This window comes from Carex rostrata, chromosome 8, assembly GCF_964058835.1.
Source record: "Carex rostrata chromosome 8, lpCarRost1.2, whole genome shotgun sequence".
NCBI lineage: Eukaryota > Viridiplantae > Streptophyta > Magnoliopsida > Poales > Cyperaceae > Carex > Carex rostrata.
Window position 1 is genome coordinate 13,531,705 of NC_135925.1, and position 17,432 is coordinate 13,549,136.

General features: G+C 34.7%; 1 protein-coding gene across 1 annotated transcript; it reads right to left on the bottom strand.

The window, feature by feature from the left end:
* Positions 1-1,050: 1,050 nt before the first annotated feature.
* Positions 1,051-11,215, bottom strand: LOC144558112 (protein transport protein SEC24 B-like). The gene is made up of 24 exons (XM_078306842.1): positions 10,140-11,215; positions 9,752-9,982; positions 9,072-9,146; positions 8,895-8,993; positions 8,699-8,810; positions 8,484-8,611; positions 8,288-8,407; positions 7,957-8,037; positions 7,749-7,826; positions 7,523-7,615; positions 7,277-7,331; positions 7,048-7,124; positions 5,764-5,835; positions 5,581-5,664; positions 5,287-5,406; positions 4,937-5,005; positions 4,764-4,841; positions 4,180-4,318; positions 3,796-3,960; positions 2,713-2,858; positions 2,451-2,630; positions 1,953-2,041; positions 1,826-1,857; positions 1,051-1,500 (listed from the first exon to the last, which is right to left on the bottom strand). Exons 1-24 carry the CDS (start codon positions 10,968-10,970, stop codon positions 1,388-1,390), a joined length of 3,267 nt encoding a protein of 1,088 aa, XP_078162968.1. The 5' UTR covers positions 10,971-11,215; the 3' UTR covers positions 1,051-1,387.
* Positions 11,216-17,432: the final 6,217 nt, after the last annotated feature.

A 17,432-nucleotide genomic window follows, 5' to 3' on the forward strand; every position in this document is an offset into this window, starting at 1 on the left:
TATTATGGATCAATATTTTTATTTTCAAAATATAACGGTCGAGCTGTTCAACATGGTCTTCATATGAATATGTACTTATAAACTAAATTTTACATTTTTTAGAACTTTTTACTATCTTTTAGATGGGTAGAAAATTGTTGTTTTTGGATGGTCTACAATTTCCATATCAAGTGAACTTTTTATCCATAAAAAATGTAGTAATTAAATTCTTAAAAATAAAAATGTAAAATTTAGTTTACAAGTACATATTTATATAGAGACTATGTTGAACAATTTGGATCCACCGGTAGGACTTTCAAACTAAAGATTTGAGTTCATAGTATGAGTTAATATGTGCTATGCATAGTAGCATAGTCTCACTCAATTTACATATTCGTTTCTTCGTATGTTGAATTATTATTATTTTCATTTACTTGTTTATATAAATTAGTAAGGCTAGCTAAATTGTATGCATCATTACAAGTTTAACTTAAATTCTGAACGATGGGTGCAATCCAGGAGAAACCCTAAACTATATAATTTGTTGGATAAATCAATTGTCATAAATTACAAAATAAAAAATTATATAAAATATTATATACATCAGTTTATTCATAACAACCAAAATTATATGATTATATGCATATATAATAAATTATCGCGTGTGTGTGTGTGTATCAATTATCCTACGTGGCAACGGTAAGCTATAGTTTTGTTTGTACTATTAGCCGATGAGCCAACAAAATGTGTTTTTATTTCTAACATACGAATTAGTAGATGAATGTCCTTGTAAAATATGTGACTAATAATAAAAACTTTTGTGGAAAGGAAATCTTTTGGGTTAAGCAAAACGACGAATTCTTTACGGGAAAAAAAATAGCTTAACACAATGATATATTTTCGCAGAACAAGCGAAATTCCTAATTTGAACCCGTGTGGATATGGTAAGATCACGCGAAATTCCTAATAAAGAGAAATCACCAGTCTAAACGAATGCATAAGACATTCTTTCCAAAATCAAATAAAAAGTCATGCAACATTTGACAAATGAAATAAGTCGAAGATAAGGACATGGCTATCAGCCTACGCTAGGATTATTCTATTATACTCATCCATGGGTATCAAAAATCACAAAACCTCTCTCGTTCACAAGAAAAATAAATAAATACCAATGAACAAAACATAACATGTATGATCTATTTCCAAAAATAATCTAGACCTGATGACAGTATTATCACCTAAGAGTCGCACTTATCAAAATAACCCACACAGAGGCTTTGTATTTTGTCTTCCTTAAAATCAATCTCCAATCACATATATAGCATTCAAAAAGGAGTCTGCTTATATAAGCTTCATAGTTCCATATTAACAGCAGGAGACTCTCTCTTTCTCCCTGACTCTCTGATATTTAATTTGATTTAGTTTGGATTTGTATTTGCCGATGTACATGTACGAGGAACTCTACATACGAAAGGCTTCCAGGGGACTTGTCCTCTACCATGTAAGAATGGAAGAGCATTCCTACAACGCATTAAACACAAGTTGAAATGATTAACAAAACAAACAGTATTGATTTTTATGGTCATTACTGATGTTCAAATCATATAAAAGATCCTCAGATATGGGTTTCAATTAAAACTGCACCAAGTAGTGAAGCCATGGCTATTTTTTTTTTTTTCAATGGCATTCAATTGTAATGATACTCGGGTTTGATATAGTATGAAACCATCTTGGTAAAAACCAACATAAATTACAATTTTCACATACAAATCAGTGGGGTTGGGATAAGTTTCTATTTCACTTGCTTTAGAATAGGGATAATTATATAGGGATTTGTTTAACTGACCTGATGGTTCGCCTTTTTTGCACAACCGAAGCCTACATCAAATTTCAAATAATCAATAATTGACATGTACAATAAAGAATGTGGCGAATGAAGATGAGAAAATCTAATTAGGAAGGGTGGATAATACCTTAGGTATGAACATCTCTGTCGCCTTATTTCATTAACAACTTCATTTAATTTCTTCGATAAATCATTGTCAAATTGCTGTAATACAAGCTGCAAGAATAAGAGTGCAATCCAGTTAAACATCATGCAAACACAAAATTAGACGAGATTCCAATCTAATAAAAGAACACACGACCTGATTCATTAAAATGTCATGAAAATGACAACTACCCAGATTAAAGAAAACCAGCATAAAATCAATCTTTATTCAACAAAAGTGACGTCTTTTCTAAATAATAATTCTCCTATTTCCTTCCATCACTGTTGTCTTAGTTTCATTTTTCCATAGGACACATCCCAAACCACTTAGCTAGCATAATTAAACAATTGTATAATCCGAAAAAAATACTTAGCAACAAAAATTATTCAATGACTCATTCCTTCCTTTGAAAAAAGCGTCCTTTTGCAAATACCAAAAGTTGTTCTTACTTTTGCAACAATAAATGCATGAAAAAATTACCTGGCTTGGCACACCTTCCAAAGAAGGTGAACCAAATAACTTGTGAAGAATCTCAGGATTTACCATTCCTCCAACATAAATCAAAGCGTCTTCACCATTTTCTAAGAGAAAAACCCCTTCATCAGTCAAATGTTCACTAGAAAGAGCAATCACAGGAGGCAAAATGGAATCTTCTTCCTCCTGAAAAAAAAAATGATAAATCAGGCATCTAAATGACATTTCAGCATAACTTATTGACAGAACTATGAAGTGGTGAGTTTACCTTAGAAGTGAGGTCATGAATGGGGATCAGTCTTGGATAAACCAAAGGGACAGCAAGTGAGGTAGAAATCAAAGTCGCGTGGCTGGCCCAATAAGACCGGTCATCCAACCGCCCATCATTTCTCAAGCCAACACTCTTTATCAATGCTGAAATTACAAAAAGGTTCGAATGATAAACAAAGCAATGCACAAGTAGATTATAAACAGTCAAGGAGAAATTTTCCAAGTTGATAATGGTACCATATCAAACATGACTGGCCAACACTCTTCATCACTCTTTGTTTGATAATAGTACCATATCAAACAAAGCAATGAACAAGCTGTGTATTGTCAAATGGTAACTGATAAAAGCTACCCAAACCATGATGTTTTATTCAGGTCAATTAGAAAGCTTGATCAATGTTATCTTTTATAATTCATGAACCAAGCAAAAATAATAAAAAACAATTTAAAAAAAAAAAAAAAGAGGTAGGTACTGATAACTTGCAAAAACACAGCTGTTAAATATATTATATTAACAGTTGCGGTCACATTTTGTTTCTAAGTTTATGCGTTTAATATGGTATGTTAAGTGTACCAGATCGATATTATATTTTATAATTCACAAAACAGAGATGGGGCCTGGTAGGTTACAAAAACACAGCTGTTAAATGTGTTATATTAGCAGCTGTTGTTAAGTTTTGTTTCTCACTTTTTTGTGTTTAATATGGTCCATTAAGTGTACCAGTAGTGGGTGCGTTTTGTTATGCTTTTAAAAGTGGAAACTGATTTTTTAAAAACTCAAACTTTGGTTAGACAGCTCAGAGGGTTATATGTACCTGTTGAAGGATAGATAGTATTACCAGTACAATCTTTTATCTTTCTTTTTTTTAAGGTTAATGGGTAGGTTACCCACCAACAATTATATTAATAAAGAAAAAGTTTGTACAGAATACTCGCTACAATATTTTATTACCAGTACAATCTTTTATCTATTTAACTTCAGATCTGTAAGACTTGGTTTCATTCGATGAAACCGGCAGTTATGCTGCTTTTTCTAAAAAAAAGAGAAAGACAGAGAACAAAGAGACATGATTGTACTAACCTAAGGTATACAAAGGTAAAAGCTTAAGTGCCTCTGGTAGAATCAGCTGTCCTGAAGAAGAAATAGAAGCACAGAATTTGCGGTATGACCCCAGTATATTTATACAGTGGTTCACAATCTGCTCTCTGACTTGCGTAAGTGGAGCTGTTGGAATTCCATTTGCAGCTGTCCAAAGAAATGTTAATAGTTTAGTGTTTTTTTTTATTTAATGAAACAAACTAAATTCATCTCCAAAGCCGGTTATAAAGCAATATTCAATAGTGTATTAAACTTGAAAACAATATCCACCATTCCTCCTAAAATATGTTATCCAGATAACGGCAAGTAAATATGTCTTAGCTCTGAAAGGATTTTTGGGAAAGGACTGATAGAAGATTTTAGTACCTTGTTTGAGAAAGCAGGAGAACTGTGAATCCAAGTCAGCCGACCTGAAGAGGTTGCCAAGCACAGTTGTGCATGGGAGAGATAGGTTTATAACCCTTATTCTTCTTTGTCCATGCACCGTGGTGTAAAGGACAGCACACTAAAAAAGAAGCATTTCAAGAATTAAAAAATGATAATATACTGTTCATCAGAAGATTATAAATGTTACTATTTTGCAACTCTAGGTACAGTTTGGTCACTTAATTCGAGCTAGCTTACAATTGTAATATGAATACACATATTTAACGACAGTTCTGTAGCTCAATTTGATTCTCTCATTATTCTAATCATAATTCTAGCTCTCACATGCCTCTCATGTTCATTATTCATGCCATTGACCCCTATTTGCAATTTGTGTTAAAATCAAATGCCCTTCTTTTAACATGACAAAAACAGGAAATTGTGTCAATACCTGTACTAGATGTTTAAGTGCAAATTGACAAAAACACTATTTTTCTTCTAAAAGTCAAGATCAAAGAAATCCAAGGGCTCAATTAGAAACTTTATTATAACCAAAAACTAGTTGTGACTTAATAAAAGTATACCTGAAACCCGCATTCTGCGCCTTCTTGGAACTTATCATCATGCTTAAAAGTGACCATTATTGTCTTATCTGAGTCGATCTGCATAAAAGATGCTTCTTTAAGAGACAAAACTTACTAGTACCCACAAAAGAAGGTTTTTTCAGTATGATGAAATTTAAGGACACTAAACTCACCGCAGGGAGGTCGATATCAGTAGGAACACGCTTGCAGAAATTGCCAGAGTATTCTTGAACTTGAAGACCCTGTTTATAATTTAATAAAAGAAAAGGAATCAATGAAAAAATAATTGTTTCTAACCGGAATAAGGACATTAGAAAACCAAATAGCATTGAAATTGGGCTCTTGTTTGATTGTACTAAGAAATTTGACATACACTGCAAACAGTGTTTTCAAGTTAACTTAATGGAACTGTTTTTCTGGTTATGCATAGCTAAAACCTTACTTATTTAAGCATGATCTCAACCCAACTGATCAAGAAAAGCATTAGTGAACTAGATTTCTAAAATATCATATCAAGACTAACCTGGCCACATCTAACACGCATGACAGCCTCAAAACCTTGAGGCCTACTGAGATTCCATCTAAGGTCATTATAAAGCTTGGCAGGATCAGCAACAGCCGAAAATGGGTAGTAGTAATAAATCTGTAAATAAAAACAACAACTTCCATAAGCAACTGTCCAATAACCAAAACCAAATACTGCTATTTTGTCCCATTCTTTCTACACAATTTTGCAATCATTAACACATCATCCGAAAGTACTTTCCAAAAAATAAATTCACGAAACGTATGCAACCAGATCAATTATTTTGCTTACCTGGCCACCAGTAGTTCTTGGTACAACAGAGATCGAAGCAATATCAACATAAGTTTGAGTCGTGAGGAACACATCTACACAAACCTGTACATTGAAAAAAGAAAAACATGCAAGTCTTTTCAAGATAAATCAAACCTACAGTTGTTGTTCTGAAGGACTAAGACAGCTCCATTCTATTCTCACCTGATATTCTGCAAATTCCACTGCCATTGTTTTGAGAGTCTTGTCAGCTGGCTGGAGTAACTTATGCGGTTCCTGAAGCCAATAAATCACCACGAATGGTGCAAGATATATTCATTATCTCAAGCATTAAATGACCAAATTGAATTATTTCATGATGGGTTCACTTATATTATCGTTGCTTATAACATGAATGTATTTAAATAACTTAATAACAAATAACAAACCCCAAAAGTTCAATTATGCCAATAAACCGTCTTAGTCCTTGTAATGAAGAAACTGAAATTGAAATCATTTGTTCTTATCTTAATCTATATAAAGTAATCTTGTATGTTGACATTAACCCCAGAAAAGCCAGATCTTAGCCTCCTACCGGGATATTGGGACTAGAAAGTGAAGAGATGCAGAAATGTGGACCAGATATTAGCTTACTGTTGAGGTAAGAACAAAGTATCAGTAAATTTGACCAGATCAATGTGGTGTTCAAGGTGGGAAAGAAATAGCATGTGCTTTGAAGATAAAAAGGAAAATTCTGAAAGGAACTGATGCAAACTCTTTAATATTGTTACGAGTTTAGGAGAGAAGCACCCAAACTTAAGAATTCCAGTGAAACTGGTTTGAATATGTAATAAAATAAATTGAATGGATCAATGATTCAATGGAGCATAGACGAAGAATGTGGTTGCTGTAGCTACACAAATAAGATACTACTCAGAATACCAATCCACCACTTGGAGGTTTGAAATAAAATAAGGAGACTCATGGATCTGTTAAGATCGTGACATTGTGAGCTTTTTAACAAGGTTGCAGGGCCAGAGTGGTTATTTAGAACTACGCATGAACTCTCTGACATGCTGTGAGACAAGGTTGCAGGGACGGAATGGTTATTAAGAATGTGACATCTGTCTGACAGAAGTATTTAGGAGTATAGAAAATGGATGTGCGAACCGCCAAAGAAAGCATGGACAAGATTGGTAAATTAAAAAAAAAAGAGTAAGAACCTAGTCCAGGGCCTAGAGTTGGGTACTTTCTACGGGATTTTGTATATCTGCCAATGCTTTGAATAACTGCATTTTCAGTTCTGGAAGTATCTTATTTTATCAAAATGGTGAGAGTTCTAGCAAAGTCAGAAATATTTTATTTAATTTTTAGTCATCAATTAAATCATTTTCCAACAGGTATCATAATAATAGTTAAATGAACTTCAATATCAGTGGAAATCAGAACCTGCTATAATTTCTAATGTACGTATGAAATGTACTCACTAAACAAGTTAACAGCTTATACCTTGTCAGCAGCAGACACATTAATCCTTCCTTCAGCTTCTCTCGAAGACAAAGACCCAATTCCAACTGATGGCAACACTGCAGATAAAATCTTGTTAATTGTTACTTTGAAATTGCACCAATGCAATTAAAAGAAAAAAGGACGCATATGCAGATTCAGAAGATAACAATATACTAATTTAGCAAGTATAATAGAATATTACAGTTCATTTAGTTTGTAAGAAACATACCAGATTGAAATACAAGAAGCTTTCCCCCAGTGGGCTTCAAAGCCAAAAACCCTGCCTGAAAATTTATCACAAGATATAACAAGGAATATCATAACTTAATATTAATTTCTTCAGATCAGCATGTTTGCACCTTGAACTATTTAAATATTTAACAAGTTGTGCCTCAAAGCATCTTAACAGAAAAAAACAAATGGGAAAAGAAACAAAATCGAAGCCTTCTTACAAAAAATATTATAAAATAAGTACCTTAATAGCAGCCCCAAAAGCAGACTCGGCAATTTTGTTGGTTTGGTACATGCTTGGAATACTTTCTAACAACTGCTCCAAGGCCTCGCGACACTAAACCAAGAAAATAAATGCAAATAGAAAACAAATTCAGATATTTCTTCAAGTTCACATGGAAGTGTTGAGTATGTCTCCAAGTGTAGCACGAAGCACACTAGGAAGAAAATGAGTTTATATAGATCCAAACCTCGCCAAGTGGAACAATGAGATCAGTTTGAAGAGGTGTGTAAACATCTTCCACATCAGGTACTATGAGCATCACGGGCTACAAAAAGAAAAATGAAAAAACATTTGATCCTTCACTTATTTTACAGACTATCAAAAGCTCTCAGCATTAAAGCTCAAAACTTCAAGGCAAAGAATAACAAATGAACATTAACAGGAAATAACCACACCTGTTGCTGAGAACGCTTAAGGTTGTAGAAATGAATAGTGGAGTCGAAAGTTGCAATCCCCACCATTGTTCGAGGGCCTTCCTACAAATTCAGAAAGGGGAAAGAAAGAAAAAAAATAAATGCACACATCGTATCCAAATCACTAAATTGCTTACAAATTACAGCTGACACTTTTGACCTTGATCTGGTTAAGTATACACATGCATTCTTCTTTTCCCTGAGTGTTATCATTTCCAAAATGTACTACAAATGGACCAAACAAGAGCTTGTGTATGTGTGCGTGTGTGAAACAAGCACTATCTTAAACACAAAGAGAAGATGAGAAGCTTACAGGAATATCAGAAATAGCCTGGCTAATTGCACTGCAAGCAGCAGCAGCTGCGCCAGTGCCTACCGCGTTCATCGAGACATCTACTAAGAAGAAATACACTGCTGGCATCGGCTCGCGTACCTATGTCAAGATAAATATTCATACACTAGCTAAAATAGATGAGAGTAGGAATAGAAGTAATACTATCCAAACAAACCATGAATTCTTTTGTAGCTACAAATTCAACTGTCCCTCTGCACAATTCAGGCCTTTCATCTGCATCTCGCCGCCTCGTGTCGGGTCCTAGATTGCATATGTAGTCCCTTGGCGTATCATTACTGAATCCTGCAATGTGTTAACAGCGTATAACAGTTTGTTGGGTCCATTACAGAAACCTAGTTCATAAGAACAGGATTAAATGCTGTTGCTCACCACATAAGTTACAAACAAAGCGACGGCCTTGGTCAATAAATCTCATGAAAGGATTGATGTATGCTTTGCACCTTATGCACCTGACAGGACCTATTTCCCCAAAGTCTACCAGCTGCATTTAAAACAAAAGGGAATAAATTAATAGCACAAGCCTTGCAAGAGGGGGGCAGCGCTTAGGGAGTTGTTTTGTAATTACCTGGATAGGCTCTTCTGATGGGTGTGGGAGCGCAAATGGTTGCACCATTAAAGCCAAAGGCATGCAGGATTGTGTCAAAATATCCCCATTGCATGGTATCTGTCAAATTTTAATGCAGCATTAGTGCATGTAAATAGGAAATGCAAGAAAACTTATATTTAATTGAAAGAGATATACCTGATTCAAAGTGCATCTCATCAGACGAGGACTACAGTTGCCGGTATCCCTGACAACAAAATCACTTGTGGCAGGCTGATGCACACACAGTATCAGAAAGGCAAAGCATGAAAACAACAAAAGTCAGTTTGTACCTTCCTTGAAAAGACAGTTTGTATCTTTCTTAAAAAGACATATATATCATACAAATGTATTGCCTCAATTCATAAGGACGAAAAAGAACACTACGAAAAGACAATTATGTATTTTATGATCATAGTAAAGGTACAACTCAGTATTGGAATGAAGCCAACATGACAAAAACTGATTTAGGTACATCTTAAGTTCAAACATAAATTAGTATATACTAGCTGGCTTCATCTGCTCTTTAATTATTTTCTATATGTGCTTAATTATTGAATGAGGCTGTTCAAATATTGATTGAGCCTCAAACATCAAGATGTTGCGAAAAAAGGAAAATAAAACTGGTACTACACCAATACCAATTACCAGTCAACCCTACACTTCTTGGCAAGACTACCTACATACTACAAACTGCCAGGTAACCATCCACAACAGCACCTGAGTAAACAATGCTACGAGGATAAAATCTTTGGACATATAGTACCAGCACAGCTACCAAAATTCCCAGGAATCACATTTCAAAGGACAAATTTAGCTGAGCAGATTCTGAGACATACCGGGGGTGGGTTGACTACAGTTCCTTGGCGAGTCTCAAAATATGCTTGTGAAGAAGATGAAGGTACAGGCCGAGGGATCTGATTCGGGTCAATCTTTGACGGAGTACCAACCTGGGCACCTGCATGAGGCGAGTAGCCCATGACCGCACCTGCATGGGGTGGGGTCATGGGCTGTTGCCCCATTGCAGCAGGCCCCATCCTAACTGGTGGTATGACACCTGACATGCCTCCCTAAAAGTTCATAAATCAAACAAGAAAATTAAGTTAAAGGTGGCGCAAGCATAACCCAGTCCCAGATAAGGATAATAGCATCAAAAATAAGAGGACTCTACGTAGAGTAGTTTATCAAGGAATGGTATTTGAGAATTCAATCTGAAGCAAAACCCACCGGCCTTTGCTGAGTTTGCCATGCATGAGCACCAAATGGTGAAGCAGCAGAACCCGCTGGTGCGCCCATAGGCGGAGCACCCATGAATGGTGGTGCCATAGATGGTTGACTCATAGGCTGTAGCCCCATTGGCGGCTGACCCACAGACGGTTGGCCCATTGGCGGTTGACCCATAAAAGGCTGCTGACCTGGAAACAACTGTGTGGGCCCACGGACAGACTGTGATGCCGGTGCCGGTGGTCCAGAGTAAGGTTGCGAACCAGGTAGTCCTGGTAAAGGTCGGGATCCCATAGGGTTCTGATTCAAACTTCCAGGAAAGGGACTCGCAACCTGCCTCTGGGGAGCCGAAACTAACGGTGTTGAAGCAAAGGGCTGAGATGCAGTGGTGCCCATCATAGAATTCGGCTGGGGTGTTGGTAGACCAATCATGGGATTTGGCTGTGCTGACACTGGATTCAGATTCTGGTTTGCCATATAGGAAGCTGAAGTAGGTCGTCCAGGAGGGGCGTTAAATGACTGATTAGGCGGAGGACTACCGGGTGTAGGACCCCGAAACGATTGGGCCAGAGGCGCTCGGATCATAGAAGGAGGTCCATTAGGTGGGCCCACGGGGGCACCGTTGCTTGGGAAGGAACTCCGTGACAAGGCGGCAGGAGGCGGACCAGGGCGGGAGATCGGGCCTGATGTGGCAGTTGCTGGAGGTGGCGCGCCCACTTGACCGGAGATCTGGAGGTTTTGGAAAGAGCCAGAAAGATTAGGATTTTGGTTGGGGTTGGGATTGGGAATGTAATTTGGAGGCGGTCGCATTGGAGCAGGAGGAGGCGACGCCATGGATTTAGCGGAGAAAGGAGAAAAAAAGAGGTGGCGATGAAGCTGGATTTGGTGGAGAGGAGAGAGAGAAGGTGGCGATGGTCGCCAGAAACGGGGGATGAGAGAGAGATCGGGATCGGATCTGAAGGGAGAGTCGGACGGAGAGAGCTAGGCTGTGATCGGAATCAATTCTACCTCCCCAAACAAAACGAAAGCATTTGCCTTAACACGGTCTATCGTGTGGTCCCCACCGTGGCAGAGTAAGTGTTATTAAATCGATGGAGCCCACGAGCCAGAGAGATGCTCCGTTTCAGGTAACAGCCCAAAATAATTGCGCTGTAAATACTAAATAATGAGTCCGCATCGTCTGCATTAATTCAAAAGAGAATCTTTTGAGTTTTAACGCATCTTCTCCGTCTGATTTTAAACGAAGTCAATCCGGTCACAACCTATAATTCAGAGACTCTTTAATATTAGTGTGGATATAATTCACACGGATCTTAAAGTATATTGGACGGTCGATATGCATTAACTCAAAAGATTCTTTTTTGAGCTAATGGAGAGGATACGAGCTCGTAAATAATTGGATGAATCAAGGAAGATATGGTGCGGAGAGGTAAACGGCGTGGACGGGAATTTTACGAGGCGAGTGATGGAAAGGTACTATTATTCGTGACGTGTAGAGTTCTAATTGGTTGTGACAGCGTGGTCCACGGGTGCGGTGTAAACGGAGAAGCACACATAGAACACTAGTACGCTGCACTTTGGTGAACGAGCGTTAAAAATTGAATTTTTTTTTTTTAAATAAATCGCAATTAGACAAATAATAATAAAAGATGTTTTTCTTTTCTTACATAGTTACATGTCCCGTAAGAAAATCACAATTCACGAATCACGATTAAAAAATAATAATAAAAGATTATGATTACCTCACTCCTTAGTTTTTACAAAACTAACAGTTCAGGGGATATACCGAATCAAAGATTTGGTACACCTTTCTGCACACATTACACTAACCGTCACCAAATTGCCCACTGTACTGTACGAAAGATTCGGTACAGTGGGTCGGTTGTTTTTTTTTTATGATCATAATAACAATCTCCGCAGGTCTATCTCTGTAAAAAATCCCGCACAAACTGTCAAAAATATCATAAGAGGACCGCTCAGTCATTAATAAGCGTTTGATAAACTGTTAGTATTTAACTTGAATTATCAAAGTATTTATCTTGAATTTGCAAAATATTAATCCCTATGTAATGATCTCTATTTATGAAAGAATAAATCAATCCATTAATTGTCCCCGCACATAATTTCTTTTTTTTGAATCATCTCCGCACAACTGGGGACCATTAAATAAATAATCCCCTCATAAATACTTGTCAGTTATCTCCGCACAAAATTTCCTTTTTTTTTTGGATTGTCCTCGCACAACTGGAGACCATTAAATAAACAATCCCCTCACCCAATGACAAATAATTCTCAGACATAATGATAAATATTTTATGTTACATGGATAAATACTTCTCAAACATAATTGAAACTTTCAGCAAAACATCAATAATATACTTCTCAGATACAACTACAACTTTTAGTAAAATATCAATGATAAATATTTCTCAAGCATAATGATAAATATTTTATATTACATGGATAAGTATTTTATGTTACATGAATAAATATTTCTCAGATATAATTACAATTTTCAGTAAAACATCAATAATAAATACTTCTCAGACATAATGATAAATATTTTATGTTATATGGATAAATATTTTATGTTAATGGATAAATACTTCTTAGACATAGCTGCAACTTTTAGTAAAACATCAATGATAAATACTTCTCATGCATAATGATAAATAATTTATGTTATATGGATAAGTATTTTATCTTACATGAATAAATACTTTACTAGTATCGTGCCCGTGCGTTGCAACGGGGACAATATTATAAGAGAACTCGAAAAAAAAATCGTTCTATTTTTTCTAATTCAATATTGTCAAATAGGAAACTAAGAATTTACATATATAGGATCTGTTCAGCACGATAAGGAATAGGGGAAGAAAAGATGATTATGGAATTAAAAAATGATCACTCTTCTAATCTTATTCTAAATGTGTTCAACAGTTCAATAATTAAAATATGGCAAGTGAACAATTATTAAAATAAAAAATAGTAAAAAAATGACTCTTATGCGATTATATTATAGTACATCAACCAAAACTCAAAACTCAATAAAATGTTGTTGAGTTTCACAAATTATAGTAACAAATAAAAATAAATAAAATATTGAATATTAACACATGAGCAAATCCTATTCTATAAAATACATAAATGCAAATTATGATAAATAAAATTAGTGTAAATAATTAAACTTGACAGTTGATAATTAAAAATTACAACAAACAAAGATCATTAAATAGTTTATAAAGACAGTTGATAACTAAAAATTACAGCAAACAAAGACGATTAAAATAATTCATACAACTAAAAATTACAACAACAATAAACTTATCTAAAATGATAAAAATTACAACAACTAAATAGATTATATGAATACAATGATGCAGCATCTCAGAAATAATTAAATAATCAATTACCAGAACTGCAGTATATAAATACAATGATTCGAACAAAAAAAATTAATTATTAAAGACAAATAAATATTAATTTATATTATACAATGCTGAGAAAAATTAAAAGACAAATGAAAAAGAATTAAATGATCTAAGTGTAGAAAAAGATAAGTCTAAGTTGGCACTCCCTAATACTGATCATCTCACCTATTAAAACCAGAGCACAACATAGAACTAATTGCTTGAACTTTTTTAGACACCATTTCTACTACAGTCCCTTGATGTGTGAAACAAATACCAACCAATTCATGTGTTTGTCCATTCACAGCCCAGGAGATCTAAAAGTATGCATATTCACTTTCTGTTTCTGGTAACCAGTTTGGTAGGAGTGTACCAGTACGTACAGTATTTTGACAAGCTTTGGCTTTGCCCATGCCAATGTTTAAAAGAAAGATAAAACAAGGCAGATTTAGATATCAGATTATAGGTTGCACAAACTTGATTATGATGCAAGATGTGGGGTTTTCTTTATGTACATCTCATTTTGAGTTAATATCATATTATCTTTTTGCATTTCTTTTAACTTTATCGATTATGCTCTCTGCTTTGCTGCAATAGTAGACAACATTTGTGCTAATAAAAATATCATAACATATTAATCATGCGAGTTACTCATTTTTTTTACAGAAACTCAAAGAATGAAAACCCCGCATACAAGTTACTCATACAAACTTAACATGTAAAATGAGAGCATCTCACCTTGCAAATACTGCGATTAGGTCATCCAATGTATCATTAACTAACTTTAGAAACCTAACAAAATCAAGATGTCAACTTACAATGACGTCAGCATATTACAATTCCACAAAAATTAAGCAGTTAGGGAAACTTAAAACCTGGGGACCACCATGACGTACATGTCGGAATGAGATCTGTCGATGTCGACAAACACAGGGGTCGTACTTCTTCAAGGAATCCAGCCAGTTGGTTCTCGTGGCAGATGCTGCGGGAATCTTTTCTTCCTCCAAGTCTCACCATACACTCTCTTGCATATCAAACTATGAAAGCAAATAATTAAATACAATTCTATCCAGTTAACTTTTTTTGGCAATTTAGTTAGCATGTGCAGTGATTCACAAAAATGATTATATCAGCAGCTGATGCATAGGTACGATGGTTCTCATGGATAACTTTAAAAGATGATGTGTACCCAGTACCCACATCACTTTGTTAGACTAATTTTATATTTCTTCAGCTTTTGTAGATTAGTTACACTAATTTGACAGTGTTAACACAAATTGTTAATTTATACTAAACAAACAATATTATTATATGAGTTTCACTTACCTCTAGAGCCTTCTTTGCCTCTCTTTCAGTTGAATGATCTGATATGTGTACCTCTAGAGCCTTCTTTGTCAATAGATTGATCGTTCGTATATTGAAATCATAGATCGATGCTTCGAGTTTTTCAACGGCAGCCATCACCCCTCTTAATAAATCTTTAGGGTTTCTCCTTCTACTCACATATTATGGATTTAATCTCGTATTAGTATCTATAGAAACCAAAAAAATACAAATAAGGAAGTGAACAAAATCTTGATTTTCATTGCCATCGGAAGGTGTTTTGATTGGAGAGAGAAATATATAGGGAAAGAAAGAAACATAAATTATATAGATGAAGTCGTAAAATTAGAGAGAGAAATAGGGAAATAAATAAATAAGGAAACAGTGCATTACAATTAAAATTAAATCTGACAATATAATTTTTTGTGTGACGGTACGTGTGGCGAGTATATTTTTAGTTAAATTTATACTTCTATACCCAATTTAGATGCATTTAATCAAAAGAAGATAGATTATGTGATTGGAGAGCTGAGATTAAATCTAAAATTTGAGCTTTTAATCGTAGTCGTTGGCGGATCGGACACCAAACGTGCTTAATAATAGAATGAAGATATTACATGGATAAATATTTTATATGTTAGCGGGAATTGTTATTAAAGGAGAGTACAATTAATGCATGAATTGTTATTTTAAGACAGTATAATTAATGCGGGAATTGTTATTAGATGACAGCATAATTAATGCAGAGGTTGTTATTAAATGACAGTCTAATTTAATGCGGGGATAAATAAAAATTATTAGCGGAATAAATGGGAGGATAAATGGTTGTTAAGGAAGTTAATATTGAGGAGAGAGGGTGCAGGGAAATAGGGGGGACAGGGGTGAGGGGATTAGTATAATTATTCTTTTTTTATATTTGTTGTCATTTTCATTAAATTTAGAGATCAATTTTAATATGAATTATATTCATAGTATTTTAGTCTAAATTATATAAAAATTATGTATGAACGTACAAATTTTGCAAATAAAATAAAATAAAAGTCATTGGACCCCATTCATACTCTAGTATGCATCTGGTTCGATATCTGAAAAATTAATGAATAATAAACTAGAACATTAATATTTTCAGAAGATATTTTTTAAATTAAACTTGCATCTTTTCAAGATAGACTAAGTTCGTAATTTATAAAAAAAAAAAATTAAAAGATGCGCACATGTATATACTGTTTGATTGGAAACTAATAAAAAAATTATTGCACATTCGTACGTAATTTCCATAGGCAAGTTTTGAGTAAATTGATGGATGAAATTTGGGGCTTTAAATTTTATTCCTTGGAAATTGAGCGGGCCGTGGAGCTCGGTTTTAATTTTCCTGCAAAGAGCCCTTTGAGCGCTCTCCTCTTGATCATATATATCTGATACAAATAATTAACAAGTCTTTAATAAATTGACAGAATTTATTAATCTCTTTTTTTTTTGACAGTTCCTCTCTTATTTCGTTGATTATTAAATTGTGCTTGTATTATTTACAGCAATCTATAGTACTTAGCGTCAATTAAAAAACCAGCTTACGATTGCGCATCGATCGATGGGAATTCGCATGAGATATCTCGTATTTTGCCGAAATTCTTATTAATACCATTTAAAAAAAAAACATCATTGAAATTAGAAAATTTGAAAAATACCATAGCCTTCAATTCAATATGGGATTTCATTCTTAGAGGAACGCATATTAAATTGGAGACCCTCCAAAAATCCAAAAATGCACTGTAATATACTGATATTAAGATTTTTGGGGGGCCTCCAATTTAATCTGCACCCCTCCAAGAATGAAGTCGCATATTGAATTGGAGGCCCTGATATTTTTCGAATTTCCCATAATTTGTGGTTTTTTTTTTACAGTGGTATATTAATAAAAATTTCGGTATATTTTACGTGACTTACTAAAAAAACTCAACTGTCCAAATACATTCTACATGAATCTCAAAGTTCAAATAACACTAGCTCTTGCGCTATCTCGAATAGTCACCAGACACGTCAGTCACGCAAAATGAGTTCGACTAGTATGACATCGGTGTTATATGACACTAACTTCAAAATTGATTGAATAGACTTCAAATGACTAATCCAAACCGTTCAAACCAGATTTACATTACGAGTGATGCGTTTGCATGTAATTTTTTTTTATATTTTCGAGTTATTTTAGTGTCAAATCAAGCGGTAAAAATGTTGAAAAATGAATGCATTAAAATTAACGTTAAAACTCACACACTTGACCGCTTGACTTGATACTAAATAAATTTGAAAATTATAAATTTTGCATATAACACACAACTAATGAAGTATATCGGTTTGAACGGTTTTGATTCAATGTTTGAAGTCCATTCAATAGATTTTAGAGTTAGTATTACATAGACTGAAATGACACTAATATTTTTTTTTGTGAGTGGTTAGCAGCGGCTGCCAACCTGAAATTTTATTAAATAGAATAAAGTCCGTACAGTCTCCACACAACATCAGGTGATAAAACTTTACAAAATAATCCCTCTAACTATTGGAAATT

What these genes read in the sequence shown, in the direction of transcription:
- LOC144558112 (XM_078306842.1), bottom strand. Translation starts at nt 10,970, where the DNA reads ATGGCGTCGCCTCCTCCTGCTCCAATGCGACCGCCTCCAAATTACATT. An exon ending in ATGTGTCTGCTGCTGACAAG is followed by an intron (nt 5,836 to 7,047) that starts GTATAAGCTGTT and finishes TATTGGCTTCAG; the next exon opens with GAACCGCATAAGTTACTCCA. An exon ending in CAAAAAAGGCGAACCATCAG is followed by an intron (nt 1,501 to 1,825) that starts GTCAGTTAAACA and finishes AATGCGTTGTAG; the next exon opens with GAATGCTCTTCCATTCTTAC.